General features: G+C 36.5%; 1 protein-coding gene and 1 non-coding gene across 2 annotated transcripts; one reads left to right on the top strand and one right to left on the bottom strand.

Annotated features, from left to right (window-relative positions):
- Positions 1-1,351: 1,351 nt before the first annotated feature.
- Positions 1,352-10,418, bottom strand: LOC140874114 (uncharacterized). The gene is made up of 5 exons (XM_073277392.1): positions 10,399-10,418; positions 3,328-3,470; positions 2,410-2,604; positions 1,852-2,208; positions 1,352-1,605 (listed from the first exon to the last, which is right to left on the bottom strand). Exons 1-5 carry the CDS (start codon positions 10,416-10,418, stop codon positions 1,352-1,354), a joined length of 969 nt encoding a protein of 322 aa, XP_073133493.1.
- On the top strand, positions 5,487-5,597 carry LOC140876980 (small nucleolar RNA R71). The gene has a single exon (XR_012149202.1). It is a non-coding gene; the product is annotated as a small nucleolar RNA R71 (small nucleolar RNA).
- Positions 10,419-26,918: the final 16,500 nt, after the last annotated feature.

Genomic DNA, 26,918 nt, shown 5'->3' with positions numbered 1-26,918 from the left:
AACAATAATATATAATAATAACATGCATGCGTATAAATAGTGATGTGATTGTGGCTCACAGTGTTCCTTCAATATTTATGAGTCGAGGGTTGGCTTACCATCCAATTTTCTTATAAATTGGAAAATAGGGTCTTTTTTAGTCAGATTCTCAAGACCATTACCATGACGCTGCGCTTGGAATAGTTTTCATAAATGGAGAAGTTGACCTTGAACATCTCCACTAGAATGCGTCTCAAGAGTCAATGAGATATCATCTAATGACTCTTTACTCAGCCCATTCTTAATGAAATCAATTTTATCTTCTCTATTTGTGGAAACATATCCCAAAGATCTGCATTGTCTATTACAAGTTCATCTGGCACAATTATGACAAACATCTAACCTTTTAGCCCTTCTTTTCTTCGCATAGGTACTTTTACCTAGTCCAGACATATTTCGAACAAGTAAGAATTTTGAAACTTCACCACCTAATCGAACCTTGGCTTCAATTATAAGACGAATATCCTCCGGGATTCCTTTTTGCATAAGCATTCTCAATCTTTCACATCTGCCTTCATAAATCATTCTCAGAATTCTTTTAGAAACAGATGGAAAATATTTACCAAGTTTTTTGATAGCTTCATCCATAATATATATTTATATATATATATATATTCAATTATTTTGGGAAATTGAAATAAAACCGACTGAAATTAGTCACGGAGTACCGTTATCCGTCACTTAACCAGGAAGTGAACTCAATTCTGCAAAAATAAAATAAAAATATAAGTAACAATTAAGTTGGATCATATAAAGGCATAAACTCTTCATTAAGAACTTCATTTTCTATAAACGGTTTAAGTCTTTGCCCATTAACTTTAAATACATTATTATTTTTAGGATTTTCAACATCAACAGCACTATGAGGATAGACAAATTTAACAATAAATGGTCCAGACCATCGCGATCTAAGTTTTCCTGGAAACAAATGCAAGCGAGAATTATAAAGTAAAACTTTTTGTCCGATTTCAAAAGATTTTCTCATAATATTTTTATCATGAAATGCTTTTGTTTTATCTTTATAAATCTTTGCATTTTCTTATGCATCATTTCTTAATTCTTCTAGTTCATTTAATTGCAATTTTCTTAATTTAGATGCATCATCTAAATTAGTATTAAACGCTTTAATTGCCCAATAAGCTTTATGTTCAATTTCAACAGGTAGATGACAATGCTTTCCAAAAACTAATCTATATGGTGACATCCCCAATGATGTTTTAAATGCAGTTCTATATGCCCATAATGCATAACTTAATCTTAAAGACCAATCTTTTCGATTTGGATTGACTGTTTTTTCCAAAATTTGTTTTATTTATTTATTTGCAAGTTCAACCTGAGCATTCGTTTGAGGGTGATATGAAGTAGAAACTTTATGTGTAATACCATATTTTCTTAACAACGAAGAAAATGATTTATTTATAAAATGACTTCCCCCATCACTTATTATAGCTCTAGGTATTCCAAATCGACTAAAAATATTTTCTTTCAAAAATTTTATCACAACTTTATGATAATTAGTTCTACATGCAATTGCTTCAATCCATTTTGAAACATAATCGACAGCCACTAAAATATAAGTGAATCCAAAAGATAATGGAAATGGACCCATAAAATCTATTCCCCAACTGTCAAATATTTCAATAATCATGATTGGATTTAAAGGCATCATGTTTCGTTTTGAAATTGAACCCATTTTCTGACAATTTTCACAAGATTTGCAAAATGAATGTGTATATTTGAATAAAGAAGGCCAATAAAATCCACATTGAAAGATTTTTGCAGCTGTTTTCTTTGACGAAAAATGACCTCCACATGCCTCAAAATGACAAAATTTAATGACACTACTTACCTCATTGTCGGGTATGCATCGTCGAAAAATTTGATCAGGACAATACTTAAAAAAATAAGGATCATCCCAATAAAATTTTTTGACCTCTTTCAAGAATTTATTTTTATCTTGTGAACTCCAATGAGAAGGCATTTTATTTGTCACAAGAAAATTTACAATATTAGCAAACCAAGGCATAGCAGTAGCATAAAATAGTTGATCATCCGGAAAATTTTCATTTATTGGTATTTCATTTTGAGATGATTCAGAAATTATTCTTGATAAATGATCGGCTACTACATTTTCTTTTCCTTTTTTATCTTTTATTACAAGATCAAATTCTTGTAACAACAAAATCCATCTTATTAATCTCGGCTTAGCATCTTGTTTATTTGATAAATATTTTATGGCAGAATGATCAGTGTAAACAATAGTAGTATAACCAATTAAATAGAATCGAAATTTATCTAATGCAAACACTACTGAAAGTAATTCTTTTTCAGTTGTTGAATAATTGATTTGAGCACTATTTAAGGTTCTACTTGCATAATAGATCACATAAGGTTTACCTTCTTTTCTTTGTCCTAACACGGCTCCTACAGCATAATCACTTGCATCACACATTAATTCAAATGGTAAAGACCAATCAGGAGGTTGTAAAATAGGTGATGTAGTTAAAAGATTAATTATCTTTTTAAAAGCAGTTTCACATTCTTGAGTCCATTCAAATTGTGCATCTTTTGTTAAAAGATTTGAAATTGGTTTTGATATTATGCTAAAATTTTTTATAAATCTTCTATAAAATCCCGCATGACCCAAAAATGATCGAATTTCTTTGATCGTGTTTGGTGATGGTAAATTAGCAATAACATCAACCTTAGCTTTATCAACTTCAATTACTTTTTCAGATATGACATGCCCTAACACAATTCCGGATTTAACCATGTAGTGACATTTTTCCCAATTTAAAACAAGATTTTTTTCTTCACATCTTTTTAAAACTTCTTCCAAATTTTTAAGACAGTTTTCAAATGAGTTTCCAAAAACAGTTATATCATCCATAAAAACTTCCACAAATTCTTCAATCATGTCACTAAAAATACTTAGCATGCATCTTTGAAAAGTAGCCGGGGCATTACATAAACCAAATGACATTCTTTTAAAAGCAAAAGTTCCGAACGGACAAGTGAAAGTAGTTTTTTCTTGATCTTCTAATGATATTGGTATTTGATAATACCCCGAATACCCATCAAGAAAACAATAATAAGGATTACCTGCCACTTTCTCTAAAATTTGATCTAAAAATGGTAACGAAAAGTGATCTTTTCTAGTTGCATCATTTAATTTTCTATAATCAATGCACATACGCCAACTAGATGGAATCCTAGCTTGTAATAATTCTCCCTTTTCATTTTTTATAACAGTGATGCCTGATTTTTTTGGTACTACTTGTGTTGGACTTACCCATTTACTATCCGAGATTGGATAAATAATTCCGGCATCTAATAGTTTTAAAACTTCATTTTTAACAACTTCTTTCATGTGTGGATTTAATCTTCTTTGTGGTTGTTGATATGTTTTAGCATTTTCTTCCAAGTGAATTCTATGTGTGAAGATTAAAGGATTTATACCTTTTATATCTTGCAAAGTCCATCCAATTGCATTTTTGTGTTTTTTAAGTAGTGTTATTAAATCTTCTTCTTGTTTTGGTAAGAGGGTAGAAGATATTACAATAGGATATGTTTGATTTTCACCAAGGAAAGCATATTTTAGTTCTATTGGTAAGGGTTTTAATTCAAGTTTTGGATGATCATTTTCTTTTACTTCTTCAAGTTCATTAATTTCTTCAAATAACTTTGATTTAAAAACATTTTTTGAATCAAAACTTTTCACTAAACAAACTTCAGATTGTTGATTTAAGTTTTCTTGGTGTATATTTTCTTCCACGATTGTTTCTATTGCATTATCATCTTCATCTTCATTAATACTTGGTTGTTTACATAAATTGAACACATTAAGTTCTAAATTCATATTTTCAAAAGACAATTTCATTATTCCATTTCGATAATTAATTAAAGCATTTGAAGTTGCTAGAAATGGACGTCCCAATATTACTAGAATTTCGTTATGTACTTCTATTGGTTGTGTATCCAAGACAATAAAATCCACGGGATATATGAATTTATCGACTTGAACTAATACATCTTCTACAATACCTCTAGGTATTTTGATTGACCTATCGGATAGTAAAAGAGTAACAGATGTAGGTTTTAAATCTCCCAACTTAAGCTTTTCATAAACTGAATAAGGAATTAAATTCACACTTGCTCCCAAATCTAACAAAGATTTTTTAATTTTATTTTTTCCAATAATACATGAAATTGTTGGACAACCGGGATCTTTATATTTCAAGGTAGAATTATTTTGAATAATAGAGCTTACTTGCTCCGTTAAGAATGCTTTCTTCTTTACATGCAATTGTCTTTTCACAGTACATAAATCTTTTAAAAACTTTGTATAAGAAGGCACTTGTTTAATAGCATCTAATAATGGAATATTTATTTTTACTTGTTTAAAAACTTCATAAATATCAAAATCATTTTTTTGTTTTTTATTATTAACTAATGCATGAGGGAAAGGAACATGTTTATTTGACTCACATATTATTTCAGATAATTTATCATCAACTTTCTTAATCTTAGGACTCAAAGTATCATCTTTCTCGAAAGTATCAAGATTTTCATCCTTACTCTTTGAGTTTGACTGATCTTTGTTTTCATCACTATATGGATCATTAACTATTTTACCACTTCTAAGTGTAATAACAGATTTTACTTGATCAAATTTTTCTTGATTTTTAGGATTAGGTTGTGGTTGAGATGGAAATTTTCCTTTTTCATGAATATTAAGTGCAGATGCAAATTTTGCAAGAGTTTCTTTCAAATCATTCATAGATTGAATGTTTTGAATATTGATAGACTCTTGCTTTTGAATGTATGCATGAATTTCATCTTCAAAATGTTTTCTTGGAGGTGGGATATAAGGAGCATAACCTTGATGATTTTGGTTATTGTGAAAAGGTTGTTGTGAAGGTTGTGCATTATTATCGTTCCTCCAACTAAAATTAGGATGATTTTTCCAACCAGGATTATATGTTTGTGAAAAAGGATCTAATGTTGGTTTTTTAAAATTGTTAACATAATTGGCTTGTTCATGGAGACATTCTTTAAATGAAGGCAAAGTAGGACAATTTTTTGTAAGATGATCATGTGTGTCACATATATGACAAACAATTTCTTGAACACTTTTTAATTGATCACTCTTTTTCATTTCTAATGACTCGATTTTTCTTGCTAAAGATGCAAGTTTAGCTTGAACATCTACATCATCTTTAAGATGATAAATACCACCCCCATTTGTTGAATTATTGGTTTTACTTGGTGGTTCAATTGAGCCTATATTATCCCAATTTTGAGCATTTTCTGCTAATGACTCCAAATATTCTATAGCTTCATTTGGGTTTTTATCTTCAAAAGTTCCATTACACATGAATTCTATCATTTGCCTATCTTTAGGTATTAAACCTTCATAAAAGTGAGAAACTATCCTCCATATTTCAAAACCATGATGTGGGCATGTATTAAGTAACTCTTTATATCTATCCCAACATTGATAAAATGTTTTCCCTTGTTTTTGAGAAAAAGTTGTAATTTGTCTTTTAAAAGAGTTTGTTCTATGGGAAGAAAAAAACTTTTTTAGAAATTGTTGTTGCATTTCTTCCCATGATCTTATTGAACTTGATCTCAAATTTTGCAACCATGTTTTAGCTTTATCTTTTAAGGAAAAAGGAAAAAGCTTTAATCGAACAGTATCCATGCTACAATTTTGATCATTATAAGTGTTGCAAACCTCCTCAAATTCTCTTAAATGCAAATATGGATTTTCAAAATCTAAGCCATGAAAATTTGGTAAAAGTTGAATGACTTGTGGCTTAAAATTGAAATTAGATGCATCAGGAGGAAGAACTAAACAAGATAGTGTACTAGTTCTTATTGGATTCATATGGTGCCTAAGTGTTCTTGGTTGTTCATGTTCTTGATGATGATGATGATGATGATTATTATTATTATTATTATTATTATTATTATTATTATTATTATTATTATTATTATTATTATTATTATTATTATTATTATCATCTTGATTATTAGAATTATCGTCCATGTTTAAAATATTTTCAGTTACACGAACAAGTCTACCACTTTGTTTACGACTCCAAACAATCATACAATTAAAAACAACATACTATTTATATAATAACAAAATTAAACTTAATTTATACCTCCCCGGCAACGGCGCCAAAAACTTGCTACAACTTAAATTGTAATTCACCCAAGTGTAGGTTGTCTGCAAGTAATATACTCGTGAGTACGAGATCGATCCACGGAGAGGATGCTGTAAGTTTAATTTTAGCATGATATATTATAGATGGAAATATTATTATGAAACTTTAAATACACAAATTATAAAATTGTCAAGGTTTCAAAGGTTCATTGTTGGTTTATTTAAGATTGCTTAATAAAAATAAATAAAAGAAACTAAAATAAGAATAAACATAAAAGAACAATGAAATATTTAAACAAGTATATCATATAATATAGTTCCCACTATATTAATATCAGCCGATATTTAATACACGGTACCCATAATATATATATAAATGCATAAATATAAATTGACATAAAAGTAAATGTTAGATCAAATCACAATATTTCATTTAGAACAACCGGCAGAGCCACGCTATCGTCTAAATAAAATATATGACTTTATGTTAGATGCGATAAAGTAAATGTTAGTTGCGGAAAAATAAATGTTATATGCGAGAAAGTAAATGTTAGTTGCAGAAAAGTAAATGTTAGTTGCGATAAAGTAAAAGTTAGATGCGAAAAAGTAAATGTTAGTTCAAATCACAATATATTATTTAGAACAACCGACGGTGTCACGCTATCGTCTAAATAATATATATGACTTATTATAAATAGATACTTATATTTATAGTATATAATTATTGTAGTATTTATTGTATCATATTTGACAACAAATCAAGGTAACCACATTCAAGGTACCAAGTATTTGATGTAAATAGATAACAACAAATCTTCCAAAATTATACCTACAAATAAGGATCAATTAGAAAAACAAAATAGAAATAGAAAAAGAGAAGAATATACAAAATATAAACAATCTTACTTGACCAACAATGAAACCTTTTCACCTTGACATAAAAAGATTTAGCTTGCCATGAACATGAAACTCAAGAGTAAGGATAAAATAAATTTCATACTTGAACTTGAGAAATATGCACACTCAAAATTTTATTCTCACACACACAATATTTATTTTACAAATGAGGACTTCTCTACACTCTTGCACACTACAAAGCTTATACAACACATCTATTTATAGGCCAAATGAGAGCAAGGGTCCAAAACTCATTAAATATGGAATAGTAAAGTTGGTGGGTGCTTGTCTCCTTGAATGTCAATACATTGACCCAACTTTAATTGGCATGTTTGATGCCTTAGACTTCCGATTTTGCTTCTGCACAAAACATATAACACGTAGCCCTTTGTCTGTAGATGTGTTTTGACAACTCATTCACCCCTTTTGGATAAAATATGAAATACTTATGATATTTTTACTCCAAGCTGGTCATAGTAAAAGTAAATCTGTCTCCATTTTGATGTTTGATTATTTTGATCATCTTAATGAAGTTTTTGGAATTTCTTGTCTTCTACAAAGTTGAAGATGCCTCTTTTGGGATTCTACAGGTTTTGAGATTACTCCATTATGACCTCTGTAGCTTGAGTAATTTTATTTTTACCAAACCTGCGCAAACCGTAAAATACGACATTTTAGTAAAACATTTAAATATAAACACATAACACTAAAATAATACAACTTCATAATTTTAATTAAACTTCAATTTTAAAACACACTTTTTAACATATAAATAATTACAAATTTTAAGTTTCATCACGCTGCAATGGGTATCACTTTCGTTTTCGATCCGAAGAACGACCGTGTTCCAACACCACGTATCCCACTCCCCTAGACTTTGGTGCAACTATAAGGAGTATGCTGACACTAGATGAATCTCTACACCCAGGCCACTCACAGTATAGCCCCCAAAACGTATAAACAAAAAGGGCTGTTCTGCCCGCTAAAATCAAAGTTGGCTCAAGATGAATGCATAACAAAACATAAACATAAGCCACATAATAAGAGTTCATTCAATCAACAAAATACAAGTTCCACATGCTAGAACAAGTATTGATGAAATATGTGATTTTGAAGGGAAACTCGAGAACTAGCTGTCCCGAGTATGCTATCCCTCTAACGATGACTTCTTTTACCTTTCAATGCAGTAGTTCCAACTCCGGATAAGCTACAACAAAATATTGTATTAAAAACTATACAATCTAAACAACTATGGTTCAAGGTAAATCTCTTTACCGTTCTTCGTCCAATCTCTTGACGATCAAATGCTGTTAACACCGGCTTGACAAAATACAAACGAATCTGTACGGAGACAATAGATGATCAACAACAACGATCAAACTCACAAACCAAAGTTCAACAACTCAAAAACGGTTTGAAATCCCAAAACTCAAACTGGCGGCATAACGGCTAAAACTGAACAAACCGGAAACGCAGACAGTAGTTCAATATTGATAACAACTTGTATCAATGCTAATAAAACAATAATAAGGCAATTCCAACAAATCTCAAAACCTTTTTTCGAAAAAGACTTTCAAAAATCATAACAATTCCGAACGTCGCTCTATTTCAAAATCGACAGATAATAAACGATCAGAACTCTCCCAAGAACAACATACTCGAATTTCAAACAATTCTAACAACATCCGAAAAATAGAACGTATCTAATCGTAGAAAAACTTACGATATAACGGAGCTCTCGCTGCAGTGATCGCTAATCTGCCTTCAGAAATAAATTCCAACGGCCGGATCGAGCTCGGAATGAAATCCCAAAGCTTGAAAACCAAAAGAGGCATCTCTAATGGAGGGAAATAGGCTAAGGAAGAAGATGGAGTCAAGAAACAAGTCAAAAATCCTATAAATATCTAATATATTTGCATTTTAGTCCCTGAAAAATCCAAAATTAGCAAAATGGACCCTGATCAAAATCAAGTCGGCTCTTGAACTCTGTAATCTTCGATTAACTCAAATAAACTCATTTAAGATAAAAATGGGGCGTTACAATTCTCCCCCACTAAAAAGAGATTTCGTCCTCGAAATCATTACGAATCACAACTCATAAGATAGAATAAAGAACTAAAGACAGTAAGAAAAACTCACGTCATCCGAATAACTCCGAAAATCGCTGTCTCACATCAGATTTTGTCTCCCAAGTCGCTTCCTCGACCCCATGACAGCTCCACTACACTTTCACCAATGGAATCAACTTGGTTCTGAGCTGCTTCTCCTTCCGATCAAGGATCTGAATCGGTCGTTCAAAATAGCTCAGAGTCTCATCTAACTCGGCTTAATCAGGCTGAAGAATATGAGAAGGATCTGGATGATACTTCCGCAGCATAGAGACGTGAAAAACGTCGTGAATACCAGATAAAGACGGAGGAAGTGCAAGTCTGTAAGCAAGATCGCCTATCTTCTTGAGAATCTCATACGGACCGATGAATGTCGGAGATAAATTCCCTTTCTTCCCAAATCTGACAGTACCTCTGAAAGAAGAAATATTAAGGAATACACGGTCTCCCTGCTCAAAACTCAAAGGTCTGCGCCTGACATTCGCATACTTCGCCTGTCTATCTTGAGCTGACTTCATTCTCAACTGAATGATCTTAAATTGCTCTGCCATATCTCTAAGCATATCCGGTCCCAAATCAGATAACTCGGACAAATCATCCCAAAACAAAGGAGATCGGCACTTCTTGACGTACAAAGCCTCAAAAGGCGCCATACCGATACTCGCTTGGAAGCTGTTGTTGTAAGAAAACTCGACAAGAGGCAAAGAATCTTGCCAACTAGTGCCAAAGTCTAGCACTACCGCTCGCAACATATCTTCTAACGTCTGGATAGTCTGCTTTGACTGTCCATCGGTCTGAGGATGATAAGCTGTACTCAGATGCAATCGAGTACCAAGTGCCTCCTGCAGACTATGCCAAAAGTGCGAAGTGAATCTAGGGTCTCGGTCTGAAACGATCGACTTCGGCACACCATTCAATCTTACAACGTTGCTAACATACAACTCAGCCATCTGATCATGATGATACATCATCCTGCACGGAATAAAACAAGCAGACTTCGTCAATCGGTCGATCACTACCCAAATAGCATCGCATCCTCGAACAGATCGTGGTAGCTTCGTGACAAAATCCATAGAGATGTGATCCTATTTCCATTCAGGAACAAATAGACTGTGCAATAGACCACCAGGTCGCTTCCGCTCTGCTTTCACTTGCTGGCAGTTCAAACACCGAGATACAAACCTCGAAACATCGATCTTCATCTTCTTCCACCAAAACTGATTCTTCAGATCGTTGTACATCTTCCAACCTCCAGGATGAACACGAACCGACTGCAATGAGCTTCTCGTAGAACACGCTGTCTCAACTCAGAAATATCAGGCACAACAATACGGTTATTCACAAACAACACGTTATATCTAACCTGGAATTCAGACTGATGCCCAGATCTGATTTTCTCTACTGAAACCTGAATGCTCGGATCAGACTTCTGTGCTTCTTTGATCGCAATAAACAACTCCGGCTCGACTTGAATAGCAAACACTCTAATAGTCTCTCTATCTGTTTCAAACTCTAAACCAAAAGTGCAACAATCATCAATCAACTGAGAAACACCAATAGTATAAAGAGATAAAGAACATAGCTTTCGGCTCAAGGCATCTGCAACTGCATTCGACTTTCCGGGATAATACTTGATTTCGCAGTCGAAATCCTTCAACAGATCTAACCATATTTTCTATCTCATATTCAGCTCTGCCTGTGAAAACAAATACTTAAGGCTCTTATGGTCAGAAAATATCTCGAAAGACTTACCATAAAGATAGTGACGCCATATCTTCAGAGCAAAAACAATCGCAACTAGTTCAAGATCATGAACCGGATAACGAGTCTCGTGCGGTTTCAGCTGCCTCGATGCATACGCTATCACATGCTTATGCTACATAAGGACACAACCCAAGCCTCGGTTAGAAGCATCAAAATAGACTGTGAAACCTCCAGTACCTTTCGGAATAGAAAGAATCGGAGCACTGGTTAGTCTCCTCTTCAGATCAACAAAGCTAGCCTCACAATCTGCAGTCTAGACAAAAAGCGCATTCAGCTGATGATAACCTGACCTCAGATCAATCTTTGAATAGACAGAAGAACCCCGCAACTGATCAAAAAGTTCATCAATTAGGGGTAAAGGATACATGTTCTTAACTGTAGCCTGATTCAACTGACGATAGTCAATACAGAGCCGCATAGGACCATCCTTCTTCCGAACAAACATAACAGGAGTGCCCCAAGGCGATACACTAGGTCTGATGTATCCCTTGGCAATCAAATCCTCAAGCTGCTCCTTTAACTCTTTCAGTTCAATAGGTGCCATACGATAATGAGCTTTGGAAATAGGTTGAGTACCTGACACAAAATCGATGCTGAATTCGATCTATCGAATAGGTGGCAATCCAGGAACATCTTCCGGGAACACATCAGCAAATTCTCTAACCACTGGTATATCAACCAAATCAGGTCTAGATTTCAGTACATCAACTGCATACACCAAAAATCCCTCTGCACCTTTCTGTAACAAATGAGTCATAGATAACACTAAAATCAAAGGAATTCTAGAGCGAGAACCCTTACCAAAGAATTTCCACTCGTATGCCATTTCAGGTTGAACCTGACAACTTTCTGAAAACAATCGACGGTTTCCCTGTACTTGGTTAAAGCATCTATACCGACAATACAGTAAAAATCTGACAGCCCAAGTACAATACAGTCGAACTCTAACAAATTTCCCTCAAAACAGAGTTCACAGTTCCTGACCAATCGGACAGAAACAATTCCTCCACCCAAAGGTGAAGTAACAGCTACTACAGTAGGCAACAACTCAGTAGGCAAAGCATGCAATAACACAAATTTCTCCGAGATAAAGGAATGGGAAGCACTTGTATCTATCAAAACATGAGAAAAATAACCAAAAATCGAACAGTTACCTGCTATAACATCATCCGGCGCTGCCTGAGCCTGATCCTCTGTCAGAGCAAAGACTCGTGCCTGCTGTCTCGAAGGCTGGTTCGCACTAGGGTTACCTCCCTGTCTGTTCTGCTGCTGAAGCTGTAAAGAGTGAACTGCAGAAGACTGCCTCTCAGGCTGAGCTGTAGGTCTAGATGAACTCCCACTCTGAGCTCGATCTCTACTACGCTGAGGGCACACCTTAGAAAAGTGTCCCGATTGCTGATAGGTGTTGCAGTTCCCGAAGACTCCCACACACTGATCCGGTGAGTGTCTTCCCCCACACTTGCTGCAGTACATGGATGAAGATCCAGAACTCTGTCCTGGACCGAATTGTTTGGAACCACTGGAACTAGAAGAACTATTCCCCTGCCTCTTGAACTGTTTCCCCCTTGCTTTGTACTAATCCCTTCTGTTTCCCCCACTATTTCCACCTTCGTACCTCTGCTGTTGATTCTGATACTGAGGTTGTTGATTCTGATGCTGAGATGGTTGGTTCTGAGACTGCCTCTGCTGCTGATGCACCATCTGATTACCTCTCTGCCTCCACAAGCCCGCTTCAGCTCCCTTTGCGTGATTCATGGCATCCGCAAAGTTATCTGGCCTAGCAGTGTTCACCAACGTGAAGATGTCGGGATTCAAGCCATTAATGAACTGATCGGCTTTGGCTTCTTCACTGTCGGCAATGTGCGGTGCAAAATGCAACAAGCTGTCAAACTTGGCTACGTATTCCTCAATATTCAGATTCCCTTGCCTTAGATTGGAAAACTCTGCTCCCTTGTCCTTCCGGTATGAAACAGGGAAAAACCGCTTATAAAACTCAGTTTTGAAAAGAGACCAATTGACAAATGTACCTCTGTTCTCCATGGATCTCTTTGTAGTGATCCACCAGTTCTTGGAAACACCATGAAGCTGATGAATGACTAACCTGGTTTGGCGGTCATCTGTGTAATCAATGGAATCAAACAACTGATCAATGTCATCCAACCAACTCTCACAGTCAACTGGATTCTCAGTACCCATCAACAACGGTGGATTAAACGACTTAAACCTCTTCAGCAAGGTTTCCATTGGCATTGCTGTAGCATCCAACTGATCAACTTCAGTGCTAGCTTGTTCAGTTGTAGGAATGACAGGAGGTGTGTTTCTGTTAATCACTCGATGAGGACCCATCTGATAATCAAAGGTTAGGACACAATATATCTCAATCGCTACAATTCGGTGCCCTTACAACCACTTGGAATACCGGATATCAGTCGATAACAGAAGCAGTTATATCTCAAGTAGTTCATGCTTTATAAATTAAATCGCAAATCATGTAATTAGATTAATTCTCAAATAATAAAGCATGCTCGCATGGTATTAATTAAACAATTAAAGAACTCAAACACATGCGAGGAGCCAATACATGCGGACTCGAACTACCCCGCTCACTCTAGTTCAACCAAGAATCTTAACGCTTTGATACCACTTAATGTGAGACCTCGGTTCTAAACAAATAATCTCGGATTAGTCAACAATTAAGCATACAAGATCCAAGACTAAAAAGAAAGCAAGAAATTTTTTATTTTTTTTTAAAAATAGGGCTGTGCCCGATCGCATGAACTCGTGCGATCGAGCGCACCAAAAATTCCTCAAGTTCTGCCGGGAAAATCAATCCGTGCGCTCGATCCTACGAACTCATGGGATCGAGCGCACCAAAAATTTGAACTTCTCCGGCTCGAAAATTTGAAGGGACGCGCTCGATCCTACGTACTCATGCGATCGAGCGCGCCCTCTGCCCAGAAAATAAAAACAGAACACTTAGCAAGGCTAACCAATTACAATCAAGGCCATTCAATACTCAAAACATAAACATACATTACAACTCAATTCTTCCAATTAGTACATGAAATTCTGGAGTTCAACAATTGCTCAAAAGTAGAGAACATGAAACAACAACATAACGACAAAGTTCGATAACTAAACATGTTCTAACATAACTAGGTTAACATGCTGAAATCGACTTCTAAACCGAGTCCCACAACTAACTCTCCCTCTTTTTGTTAACCGGGCCTTCGCTGACTTGATCCTTCCCCACCTGTTGCCAAGTACACATACAAAACAAAGCAACAACCGGATAACCGGTGAGAAAGAGATTCCCAATAAAAGCAACATAACATGCAATATAACAACAAACATGCTTTCAAGGTAACAACGAAAAGAAATGCATGTCTTTAAATCGGGATATCAATTCTGATAAATGAGGGATTGCTGCTGAGCTCTTGGGATCCCGAGAATGAGATCATGTAACGACTCACCGACTCTCCCAATAGAGGTGGTGCCACGTATCCCACTCCCCTAGACTTTGTTGCAACTATAAGGAGTATGCTGACACTAGGTGAACCTCTACACCCAGGCCACTCACAGTATAGCCCCCAAAACGTCTAAACAAAAAGGGATGTTCTGCCCGCTGAAATCAAAGTTGGCTCAAGATGAATGCATAACAAAACATAAACATAAGCCACATAATAAGAGTTCATTCAATCAACAAAATACAAGTTCCACATGATAGAACAAGTATTGAATCAATATGTGATTTTGAAGGGAAACTCGAGAACTAGCTGTCCCGAGTATGCTATCCCGCTAACGATGACTGCTTTTACCTTTCAATGCAGTAGTTCCAACTCCGGATAAGCTATAACAAAAGATTGTATCAAAGACTATACAATCTAAACAACTACGGTTCAAGGTAAATCTCTTTACCGTTCTTCGTCCAATCTCATCAAATGCTGTTAACACCGGCTTGACAAACTCCAAACGAATCTGTACGGAGACAATAGATGATCAACAACAACCATCAAACTCACAAACCAAAGTTCAACAACTCAAAAACGGTTCGAAATCCCAAAACTCAAACCGGCGGCATAACGGCTAAAACTGAACAAACCGGAAACGCAGACAGCAGTTTAATATTGATAACAACTTGTATCAATGCTAATGCAACAATAATATAGCAATTCCAACAAATCTCAAAACCTCTTTTTCGAAAAATACTTCCAAAAATCATAACAATTCCGAATGTCGCTCTATTTTAAAACCGACAGATAATAAACGATCAGAACTCTGCCAAGAACAACATACTCGAATCTCAAACGATTCTAACAACATCCAAAAAATAGAACGTATCTAATCGTAGAAAAACTTACGATATAACGGAGCTCTCGCTGCAGTGATCGCTAATCTGCCTTCAGAAATAAATTCCAACGGCCGGATCGAGCTCGGACTGAAATCTCAAAGCTTGAAAACCAAAAGAGGTATCTCTAATGGAGGGAAATAGGCTAAGGAAGAAGATGGAGTCAAGAAACAAGTCAAAACTCCTATAAATATCTAATGTAACGCCCGGAATTATTTAATTTTAATCCGAGAATAATTAATTTGAGAATATTTGGAGTTTTGATTTAAATTCTAATATTCTTAAATTGATTAGGATTGAAATTGAATGAAAAGAGAAATGGAGGACTGAATTGCAATTTTGGAAGTCTTGAGGGGCCAAAGTGCAAAATCTTGAATTTTAGTGGGACACTTGTGATTCTTAAACTTGTGCACGTGTGATTCTCTTTCAATTCATGAGATTATTCAGAAAATCAGAGGAAGGAACCGAGAGGCAAGAACAAAGATCTTTCCAATTTATTTCTTCATCTTGCGATTGTCATATCTTTTGACTCGAGTATCCGATTTCGATTTCGAAAGATGTTTTGGAATCCTTGAAACAAGACCTTCGATTTGATGTAAGTTTCCTTTTTTTTCTTCAGGGTTTGAGATTTCGAAAATTACAGATATCAGAATTATGGTTGAATTGGTGTTGAAGAGCTTTTATAACTTGTTTTTATCAAAGTTGGGTTGAGGATTGAGTTGTATATCATGTTCTTATGAATCTCCAGCACTTATGTCGAAATCTATACCTTATGTTATGCTGATTTTGAGTCATATTCAGCTGATGAAAAGATGTATATGATTATAGACTTGTTTAGTTGTAGATATGTGCGGAATCGCCGAGTTTGTACCGATATGCCGTCGAACTCTTGATTTGAAGTGATTTGCTATTATTCTTGAATTTAGAAGTTGCTGAACTATTAGCTGATGATTCCTTGATTGTTATGCTATTGTTTCAGTGCATAAACAGTGTATATAAATTCAAGAAGTCGACTCCGAAACCGATAGAAGATAGAACAAGATTGGTACAGTTTGCCTTGAAGTTCTTGTTGAAGTTTGGGTTGATAGTGAGCAGACTTTGAGATGCGTTTTTGGTGATTGATCTTGTACAGACTTTGACAAGTTCGAAGACATCCTAAACACCATATTTGAAAGGTAAAAGTGGACTACTAATTTATTGGGATTACAACTCGAGATGGTTTGTATCGAGTTCCCCTAAATCACATACTTGGTTGCTTAATTGCTCTTATGTGTTTTCATTTGAGTTGTTGAATAAGTTTTTGATGTTATGAATGCCTTGATGATGATATATGTTACATTCATCTTGAAGACTTATTCCTTGATTTTGAAATGAACGGAAACGTTCGAATAGACGATTTGTGGAATCGTATATGTATGGCCTGGGTGGTTGTTTTAGCCTAGCGTCTGATTTGCATATATGATTGCTTCAAAGTCTAGAGAAGCAAGATAAGTAACCCCACCTCGATTGGGAGAGTCGGTGGATTAGTTATGATATCTACTTCTCGGGATCCCAACCGACGAACGATGAAATGAACCTTGTTTTGAAAACATGCATTGTATTTACCTTTATATCATGATCTTGATATATGTTTGTATGCATGTTTAGTTGCTTTTACTGGGAAATCTATTTCTCACCGGAGTTATCCGGCTATTGTTTTGTTGTATGTGTCATTGCAATAGGAGGGAGTGGATCCGGACAAAAGCGGAATTGAAGAACAAGGGAGGAGAGAATATAGCGTGATGATCCAAGTTAGAAGTTGAATGAGCTGTCATGTTGTAGAATTGAGCCTTAAACATGTTCTTGTTATAGCTATTTGATTCACAACTTATAAATGATCTAGTTGTGGTTTGGTTGATGTTTATAGGATTTGAAATGTTATGTAAATCCTTTGAATCAACTTGGGTATCATGACCTTGAATGGTATAACAATGCTTCTTGCTTGTTGTGATAACCTTGTTTATGTTTTAAGGCCTTGTATTGATTTATTTGTATCCATTGTATAGCATGATAGATGTTGATATGATTTAGATCATGTATGGAAACATTAGGAGTTGATGCTTGGATGGAAATGCATGAAGAACAGTTTTTGACAGCAGCTGAGCACTTTTTTTTTCTGGTGCAGTGGCCTGCGCACGGGCGAGCTAGTACTCGCGCGCGCGCGAGCCAGCCCTTGAGACTTCGGGCTCATTGGCCGGCGCGCGCGCGAGGGGCGATGGCCGCGCGTGCGCAGGGCAATCCATTTTAAATTTTTTTTTTATTCTTTTGTTTAGACATTGATTGTTGTCTATTATTGTTGATTAATGTTTATTGAGAGATTAGAATTCGGGTCGTCACAACAGGTGGTATCAGAGCAAGACAATTCTGGACTTAGATAGACAGTGAGTGGGGTAGATCGAGTCTTCTGCCTTATTTATTTATGTTTTTTTTATCATGCTATGATTTAATTACGTGATTGAATTACTTGTTTTAAATGCTAGCATGATTTACTTTCAAGTATTTTATTACAAGATGTTGTATTTATTTTATTTGAAAGTATGATTACGATGATTAAAGATGCATGCTTATTGGAATATCTGAACTGATAGAGGCATGTATCTAGATGAATTATGACATGCTACCTGATTATCTGCATTGATTGGAAGCATGTTTTATTTGAAGGTTGTGATTATTTATTTAAGATTGAATCAGAACCGAGTCTTGATCAGAGGTAAGATGATCAGAGGAGGACTGAGATAATTTGATGATTTGGTATCCTAACCATTTTGATAATCAGATATGTCTCGAAGACTAGGACGACCTCCTCTGAGACCCCATGTTCTTATTTCTCTACCAGAACAGACAGTTCATACTCCACCGACAGTTGTCACACCGATAGTGCCTGCAACTGCAGTTCCGAGTAATGAACAGGGCAGTACATCACGAGATATGACAGATATGACTGCAACTCCAATGGAAACATTGTTGAAACATTTTCAATCCTACAAGCCGCCAACTTTGAAAGGTACTGAGAATTCAGTTGAATGTGAAGGATGGCTTGATGACATGGAGATGTTATTTGATTCACTTGACTACGATGATGAACGAAGAGTCAGACTTGTTGGTCATCAGTTGCATGAGGTTGCTAAACTGGTGGTTCACAACAAAGAAATCTCTGGAGCGTAGAGGAACTATTTTGACCTGGAATGTCTTCAAGACAGAGTTTTATCAACGTTTCTTTCCGGTATCTTATCGTAAAGACAAGGGTGCCGAATTTGCTAACCTGAGGCAGGGAAACTTGAATATTGAAGACTATGTTGCAAAATTCACTACATTGCTACGTTTTGCTCCACATGTTGCAGATAGTGACGAGGCTATGGCTGATCAGTTGGACTGAATCCTGATGTTTTTACACTGGTGAATACAAGGCGACCGAATAATTTTGCTGATGCCTTGAACAGTGCCAAAGGAGCAGAATCTGGCTTGATACAGCAGCGAGGAGCTTCGTATATTGCACAGCCTCCGAGACAGTTACAACCTTCAGCTTCAACTCAGCAACAGTTGTCTCGATTTGACAGTGGTGGCAGTAGCAGTGGCAAGAAGGGATATTTGCAAACTAGAGGAAAAAAATTTAAGAAATCTGGAAGCAGTTCTTCAAGTTCCAGTGGTACGAAACAGAATTCTGGGGTATTCTGTAACACTTGTGGTGGAGGACATCCAATTGATCAGTGTCGAGGTGTATCTGGGAGATGCCATATATGCCATCAGACTGGCCATTTTGCGAGAGTATGCCCTCAGAGAGGTGCTGGACAGGCACGAGGTGCAGAGTCATCACGATCAGTGGCTCAACCCGCGAGGCAAGCCTCCTTTGTCCATTCCTTTCAACCATTACCACCTCAGCAACAGTCGAGGCCAGGAGGAAGTCAGGCAGGCAGTCAGCCACAGAGACAGCAGGCTCATGTCTATGCACTGACGAAGGAACAGGCACAGGGAGCACCAGATGACGTGATTGCAGGTAACTGTTCTCTTTATGGTTATCCCGCATATGTCTTGATTGGTACAGGTGCATCCCATACGTTTATATCTGCCAAATTTGTTGCATTGCATGCTTTGTCTGTTGAAACATTACCTGTTGTAGTATCTGTTTCTTCTCCTTTGGGGAGGGGTCTTATCTCGATTCAGATAGTTAAGAATTATTTACTACAGTATGAGGGTAATGAAATTGAGATAGATTGCTTCGTACTTGGTATGTCTGATTTCGACTGTATTATTGGGATTGATATGCTGAATAAGTACAGAGCTACCGTAGACTGTTTTCAGAAGATAGTGAGATTCAGACCTGAAATGGCTGGAGAATGGAGGTTCTATGGTAAGGGTTCACGTGCCAAGATTCCTCTTATTTCTGTATTATCTATGACCCGAATTTTGCAGAAAGAAGCAGAGAGATTTCTTGTTTATGCAGTTGATGTGTTGAAAACTAGCCCGAACGGGCTGATTTGCCAGTGGTTAGTGAGTTTGCGGACGTTTTCCCTGATGAGATTCCAGGATTACCTCCGTATCGAGAGATTGATTTCAACATAGAACTGATGCCAGGAACTGCACCGATTTCGAAAGCACCTTATCGAATGGCACCAGTTGAACTGAAAGAATTGAAGGAACAGTTAGAAGATTTACTGGCCAAGGGATACATTCGACCCAGTATTTCTCCTTGGGGAGCTCCAGTACTGTTTGTTAGAAAGAAAGACGGTTCAATGAGATTATGTATCGACTACCGGCAACTGAACAAGGCTACGGTAAAGAACAAATACCCTTTGCCTCGTATTGATGATTTATTTGATCAGTTGCAGGGTTCTTCTGTGTATTCCAAGATCGATCTGAGATCTGGATACCATCAGCTGAGAGTTAGGGATTCTGATATTCCTAAGACTGCGTTCCGAACCAGGTATGGCCATTATGAGTTTATAGTTATGCCGTTTGGTTTGACGAATGCTCCAGCTGTGTTTATGGCTTTGATGAACCGTGTATTTCAGAAGTATCTAGATGATTTTGTGATTATCTTTATTGATGATATTCTGATATATTCAAAGAATTTGATTGATCATTCTGAACATCTGAGAACAGTATTGAAGACTTTAAGAGCCGAGAAACTGTATGCTAAACTGTCGAAATGCGAGTTTTGGCTGAAACAGGTTGTCTTTCTTGGATATATTATATCTGGAAATGGTATTTCTGTGGATCCAAGTAAAGTCTAAGCAGTGATCAGTTGGTCGAGACCGACATCTGTTCCTGAAATTCGTAGTTTTATGGGTTTGGCTGGGTATTATCGTCGATTCATTAAAGATTTTTCCAGTATTGCGAAGCCGATTACTCAGTTAACTCAGAAGAATACTCCATTTGTCTGGTCTGATGCTTGTGAATCCAGTTTTCTGGAGTTGAAGAAACGATTGACCAGTGCACCAGTCTTGACGATTCCTTCAGGTACTGGTGGTTTCACTGTTTATTGTGATGCATCTCACCGAGGTTTAGGTTGTGTTTTAATGCAACGAGGTCATGTGATTGCTTATGCCTCGAGACAATTGAAGCCTCATGAGACCAGATATCCGATTCATGATCTTGAATTGGCCGCCATTGTATTTGCTTTGAAGATTTGGCGACATTATCTGTACGGGGAACAGTTTGAAATCTATTCTGATCACAAGAGTCTGAAATATCTGTTTTCTTAGTCAGAACTGAATATGAGACAGCGGAGATGGCTGGATTTGCTGAAAGACTTTGACTGCGAGATTAAATATTATCCAGGAAAATCGAATGCAGCAGCAGATGCATTGAGTCGAAAGGTATGTTCTTTATCCTTATCGACGATTGGTGTATCGAATTTGATTGAAAACTTTTGTTTATCTGGATTAGTATTTGATACAAACTATCAGCCATTACGACTCTATCAAATTCAAGTTGAACCAGCTTTATTGGTAAGAATTCGAGATGCTCAGAAACTTGATCAGAATGTACAGAACTCGATTGAGAAAGTTAGATCAGGGCATGTATCTGAATACCGGGTTCGAGATGATCTTCTTTACATTCACAATCGCCTAGTAGTGCCTGATATTTCTGATGTACGTCAACAACTACTGAAAGAGGCGCATTGTAGTCGTTACAGTATTCATCCTGGTGGTAGGAAAATGTATAACGATCTGAAAGCTCAGTATTGGTGGAAGCAAATGAAGACTGATATCACTGATTTTGTAGCTCGATGTTTGAATTGCCAACAGGTGAAGGCTGAGAGGAAGAGACCGCCTGGTTTGTTACAGAGTTTGTCTGTACCGGAATGAAAATGAGATCTTATTTCCATGGACTTTGTGACTAGATTACCTCGATCTTCTAGAGGCTGTGATGCTATCTGGGTGATTATTGACAGATTGACGAAATCAGCGTGTTTTATTCCTTATCGTATGACGTATAGACACGACCAGATGGCAGAGATTTATGTCCGTGAAGTTGTCAGATTGCACGGAGTGCCGAAATCTATTGTATCAGATCGTGATCCTTGATTCACATCACATTTTTGGCACAGCTTACAGAGTGCTATGGGTACTCAGTTACACTTGAGCACAGCTTATCATCCACAAACTGACGGACAGTCAGAGCGTACTATTCAAACATTGGAGGACATGTTGAGAGCTGTAGTGCTTGATTTTGGCACTAGTTGGCAAGAATCACTACCTCTTTGTGAATTCTCGTACAACAACAGCTATCAATCGAGTATAGGAATGGCTCCTTTTGAAGCTTTATACGGAAGAAAATTTCGATCTCCTTTGTACTGGGATGATATTTCTGAAGTACCTGATACTGGTCCTGATATGATACGTGATATAAATGATCAGGTGAAGCTTATTCAGAAACGAATGAAGACAACTCAAGATAGACAGACGAAATATGCCAACATTCGACGTCGACCGTTGTCTTTTGAACAGGGGGATCGTGTATTTTTGAAGATTTCTCCGTTCAGAGGCACTGTCAGATTTGGCAAACGAGGAAAGTTGTCTCCACGCTACATCGGTCCTTATGAAATTCTGGAGAAAATAGACAATCTTGCCTATCGATTAGCTCTTCCTCCGTCGTTATCTGGAATACATGATGTCTTTCATGTATCGATGCTTCGAAAATATCTTGCTGATGAATCTCATGTGCTTCAATCTGATGAGACTGAACTCGACGAGACCTTGAGTTATTTTGAAAAGACAATTCAGATTCTTGATCGAAAAAAGAAGCAACTACGAACGAAGACTATTCCACTTGTGAAAGTCCAGTGGAGTTGTCATGGTATTGAAGAAGCGACGTGGGAAACTGAATCTGATATGAAGCAAAGATTTCCTGAGATGTTTCATTGATGTGAGTCTTCTTTAATTTTCTATTATCTGATATTTGATATATGATCTGTTGATATTACTTTAGATTTCGAGGACGAAATCGTGTCTTAGTGGGGGAGAATTGTAACGCCCGGAATTATTTAATTTTAATCCAAGAATAATTAATTTGGGAATATTTGGAGTTTTGATTTAAATTCTAATATTCTTAAATTGATTAGGATTGAAATTGAATAAAAAGAGAAATGGAGGACTGAATTGCAATTTTGGAAGTCTTGAGGGGCCAAAGTGCAAAATCTTGAATTTTAGTGGGACACTTGTGATTCTTAAACTTGTGCACGTGTGATTCTCTTTCAATTCATGAGATTATTCAGAAAATCAGAGGAAGGAACCGAGAGGCAAGAACAAAAATCTTTCCAATTTATTTCTTCATCTTGCGATTGCCATATCTTTTGACTCGAGTATCCAATTTAGATTTCGAAAGATGTTTTGGAATCCTTGAAACGAGACCTTCGATTTGATGTAAGTTTCTTTTTTGTTCTTCAGGGTTTGAGATTTCGAAAATGACAGATATCAGAATTATGGTTGAATTGGTGTTGAAGAGCTTTTATAACTTGTTTTATCAAAGTTGGGTTGAGGATTGAGTTGTATATCATGTTCTTATGAATCTCCAGCACTTATGTCGAAATCAATACCTTATGTTATGCTGATTTTGAGTCATATTCAGCTGATGAAAAGATGTATATGATTATAGACTTGTTTAGTTGTAGATATGTGCAGAATCGCCGAGTTTGTACCGATATGCCGTCGAACTCTTGATTTGAAGTGATTTGCTATTATTCTTGAATTTAGAAGTTGCTGAACTATTAGCTGATGATTCCTTGATTGTTATGCTATTGTTTCAGTGCATAAACAGTGTATATAAATTCAAGAAGTCGACTCCGAAACCGATAGAAGATAGAACAAGGTTGGTACAGTTTGCCTTGAAGTTCTTGTTGAAGTTTGGGTTGATAGTGAGCAGACTTTGAGATGAGTTTTTGGTGATTGATCTTTTACAGACTTTGAAAACTTCGAAGATATCCTAAACACCATATTTGAAAGGTAAAAGTGGACTACTAATTGATTGGGATTACAACTTGAGATGATTTGTATCGAGTTCCCCTAAATCACATACTTGGTTGCTTAATTGCTCTTATGTGTTTTCATTTGAGTTGTTGAATAAGTTTTTGATGTTATGAATGCCTTGATGATGATATATGTTGCATTCATCTTGAAGACTTATTCCTTGATTTTGAAATGAACGGAAACGTTCGAATAGACGATTTGTGGAATCGTATATGTATGGCCTGGGTGGTTGTTTTAGCCTAGCGTCTGATTTGCATATATGATTGCTTCAAAGTCTAGAAAAGCAAGATAAGTAACCCCACCTCGATTGGGAGAGTCGGTGGATTAGTTATGATATCTACTTCTCGGGATCCCAACCGACGAATGACGAAATGAACCTTGTTTTGAAAACATGCATTGTATTTACCTTTATATCATGATCTTGATATATGTTTGTATGCATGTTTAGTTGATTTTACTGGAAAATCTATTTCTCACCGGAGTTATCCGGCTATTGTTTTGTTGTATGTGTCATTGCAATAGGAGGGAGTGGATCCGGACAAAAGCGGAATTGAAGAACAAAGGAGGAGAGAATATAGCGTGATGATCCGAGTTAGAAGTTGAATGAGCTGTCATGTTGTAGAATTGAGCCTTAAACATGTTCTTGTTATAGCTATTTGATTCACAACTTATAAATGATCTAGTTGTGGTTTGGTTGATGTTTATAGGATTTGAAATGTTATGTAAATCCTTTGAATCAACTTGGGTATCATGACCTTGAATGGTATAACAATGCTTCTTGCTTGTTGTGATAACTTGTTTATATTTTAAGGCCTTGTATTGATTTATTTGTATCCATTGTATAGCATGATAGATGTTGATATGATTTATATCATGTATGGAAACATTAGGAGTTGATGCTTGGATGGAAATGCATGAAGAACAGTTTTTGACATAAGCTGAGCACTTTTTTTTTTTTTTTTCTGGTGTCGTGGCCTGCGCACGGGCGAGCTAGTACTCGCGCGCGCGCGAGCCAGCCCTTGAGACTTCTGGCTTATTGGCCGGCGCGCGCGCGAGGGGCGATGCCCGCGCGTGCGCAGAGCAATCCATTTAAAAATTTTTTTTTATTCTTTTGTTTAGACATTGATTGTTGTCTATTATTGTTGATTAATGTTTATTGAAAGATTAGAACTCGGGTCGTCACATCTAATAAACTTGATATTTGCATTTTAGTCCCTAAAAAATCCTAAATTTGTAAAATGGACCCTGATCAAAATCAAGTCGGCTCTTGAACTCTGTAATCTCCGATTAACTCAAATAAACTCATTTAAGATAAAAACGGGGCGTTACAAAAATATCACCAACACACCGACTCTCCCGATCGAGGTGGACGGTGCATATTTTTCTCCTCTAGACTCTGGGCATCTATAGAGAGTGTTTCTCGACAAATGGTAAAATTCTGCTCACCAATGTCACTCGACTATAGTCCTCAGAACATCTAACTCTTCTGGGCCTCTCTTTCCCGTAAAACAAAGGTAATTGGCTCAATATGAATGCATTGCAATTCATAACTCATTCAACTAAATTCAAGTAAAACAAATAACATACAAGTATATGATTCTTTGGAACACTCGAATCAAGTCGCATTCGAGTCACTCATTCCATTCCAGTCTAAGTCATCTTTTACCTCTTCTTTGATTGACGTAGCTGCAATCCGGACAAGCTACAAGAACAAAAGACTCAATCAAACATCATTCGATTCAAGTCAAAGAATAAAGTAACCTCGATACCAAACCTCGATCAATTCTTCAACGATTCGAATTCTGTCAATTTTGGACTCCCCGATCTGCAACTGAATTTGAAAGGAGATATAAAAGAATTCCAATGTCAATCCATCCAATTCAAACCATTCAAACTCAATTCCTACTCCTAAATCCAAAAATCTCATCAATAAAAACGATTGATATTCCAAAACTCAAAATCGCGGCATAACGGCTATAAACGGACAAACCGAAAATCACAGACAGCAGTATATCAATCCAAACGAACTACCATCATCCATAAATCATCCAAAACACTTCAAAATCCAACAAAATATAATGCCCCAATTTCGAATTATGCTTATAAATTCATAACAAATCCGAACGACTTTCTATTTCCGATCCGACATAAAATATAGGATAGGTGCTAGCTCAAGAACAACCTCTCCAAATATCATGAGATTCTAACAACCTTCAAAAATTCAAACATCGCAGAAATAAAAGAATCTTACTTCAGAACGGAGCTCTCAATGCTGTGATCGCGAATATGCCTTCCGATCGAACTTCTAACGGACGGATCGTCAAACCCAAAAATTAAAGAAATCTTGAAGGCATTAATGTAGGTTGGAGGCATGAGATAGGGAGGATGGAAGAAGAAATGGAGTGAAGAAGAAGTCAGAGCATGCTTAAATATCTAACAAAGTCCATTTCTGCACTTTAGTCCCTGAATTCTTCAAAAATTGCAATTCAGTCCCTGATCAAAATCCGAAACTTACAATCTAATCCTCGAATCTCTTAATCTCTAAAAATCAAAGTTAATCTCCTATAATCTCAAATAGGCTAATTTTTGGGGTGTTACACTGCAATCCCCTCAAATTCAAACACCTGGTGAGTTTTTGGAGAATATTGTTAAGGAACTGGCCACTAATACCTTAAACTTTCAATAGGAAACGATGGAAAGCATTCAAAACTTGAACAATAAAATGAGACAGTTGGCGACAACAATAAATAAGTTGGAGGCACAAAACTCTAGCAGTTTACCCTCCCAGACAGTGCCAAATCCAAAAGAAAATGCAAGTGCAATCACACTAAGGAATGGGAGGGAGTTGAAGATTCAAGAAAAAGTGGTAAAATCACCATCAAAGAATTAAAATGAGGAGGACTCTAAGGTGGAAGAGAATGAGCCTATTCAGGAAGATGCACCAAACGTTAAGTTTCCTCCCCTTTCCGAGTACAAGCCCATACCCCCATTTCCCCATGCATTGAAGGATTCTAGGAAGGTAAGGGCATTAAGGAAATTTATGATACTTTTCGTAGATGTGAGGTAAATATTTTTTGCTAGAT

This window comes from Henckelia pumila, chromosome 1, assembly GCF_033568475.1.
Source record: "Henckelia pumila isolate YLH828 chromosome 1, ASM3356847v2, whole genome shotgun sequence".
NCBI lineage: Eukaryota > Viridiplantae > Streptophyta > Magnoliopsida > Lamiales > Gesneriaceae > Henckelia > Henckelia pumila.
Note: the sequence above shows the minus strand (reverse complement) of the source record. Positions and strands in the feature narration are given on the sequence as shown.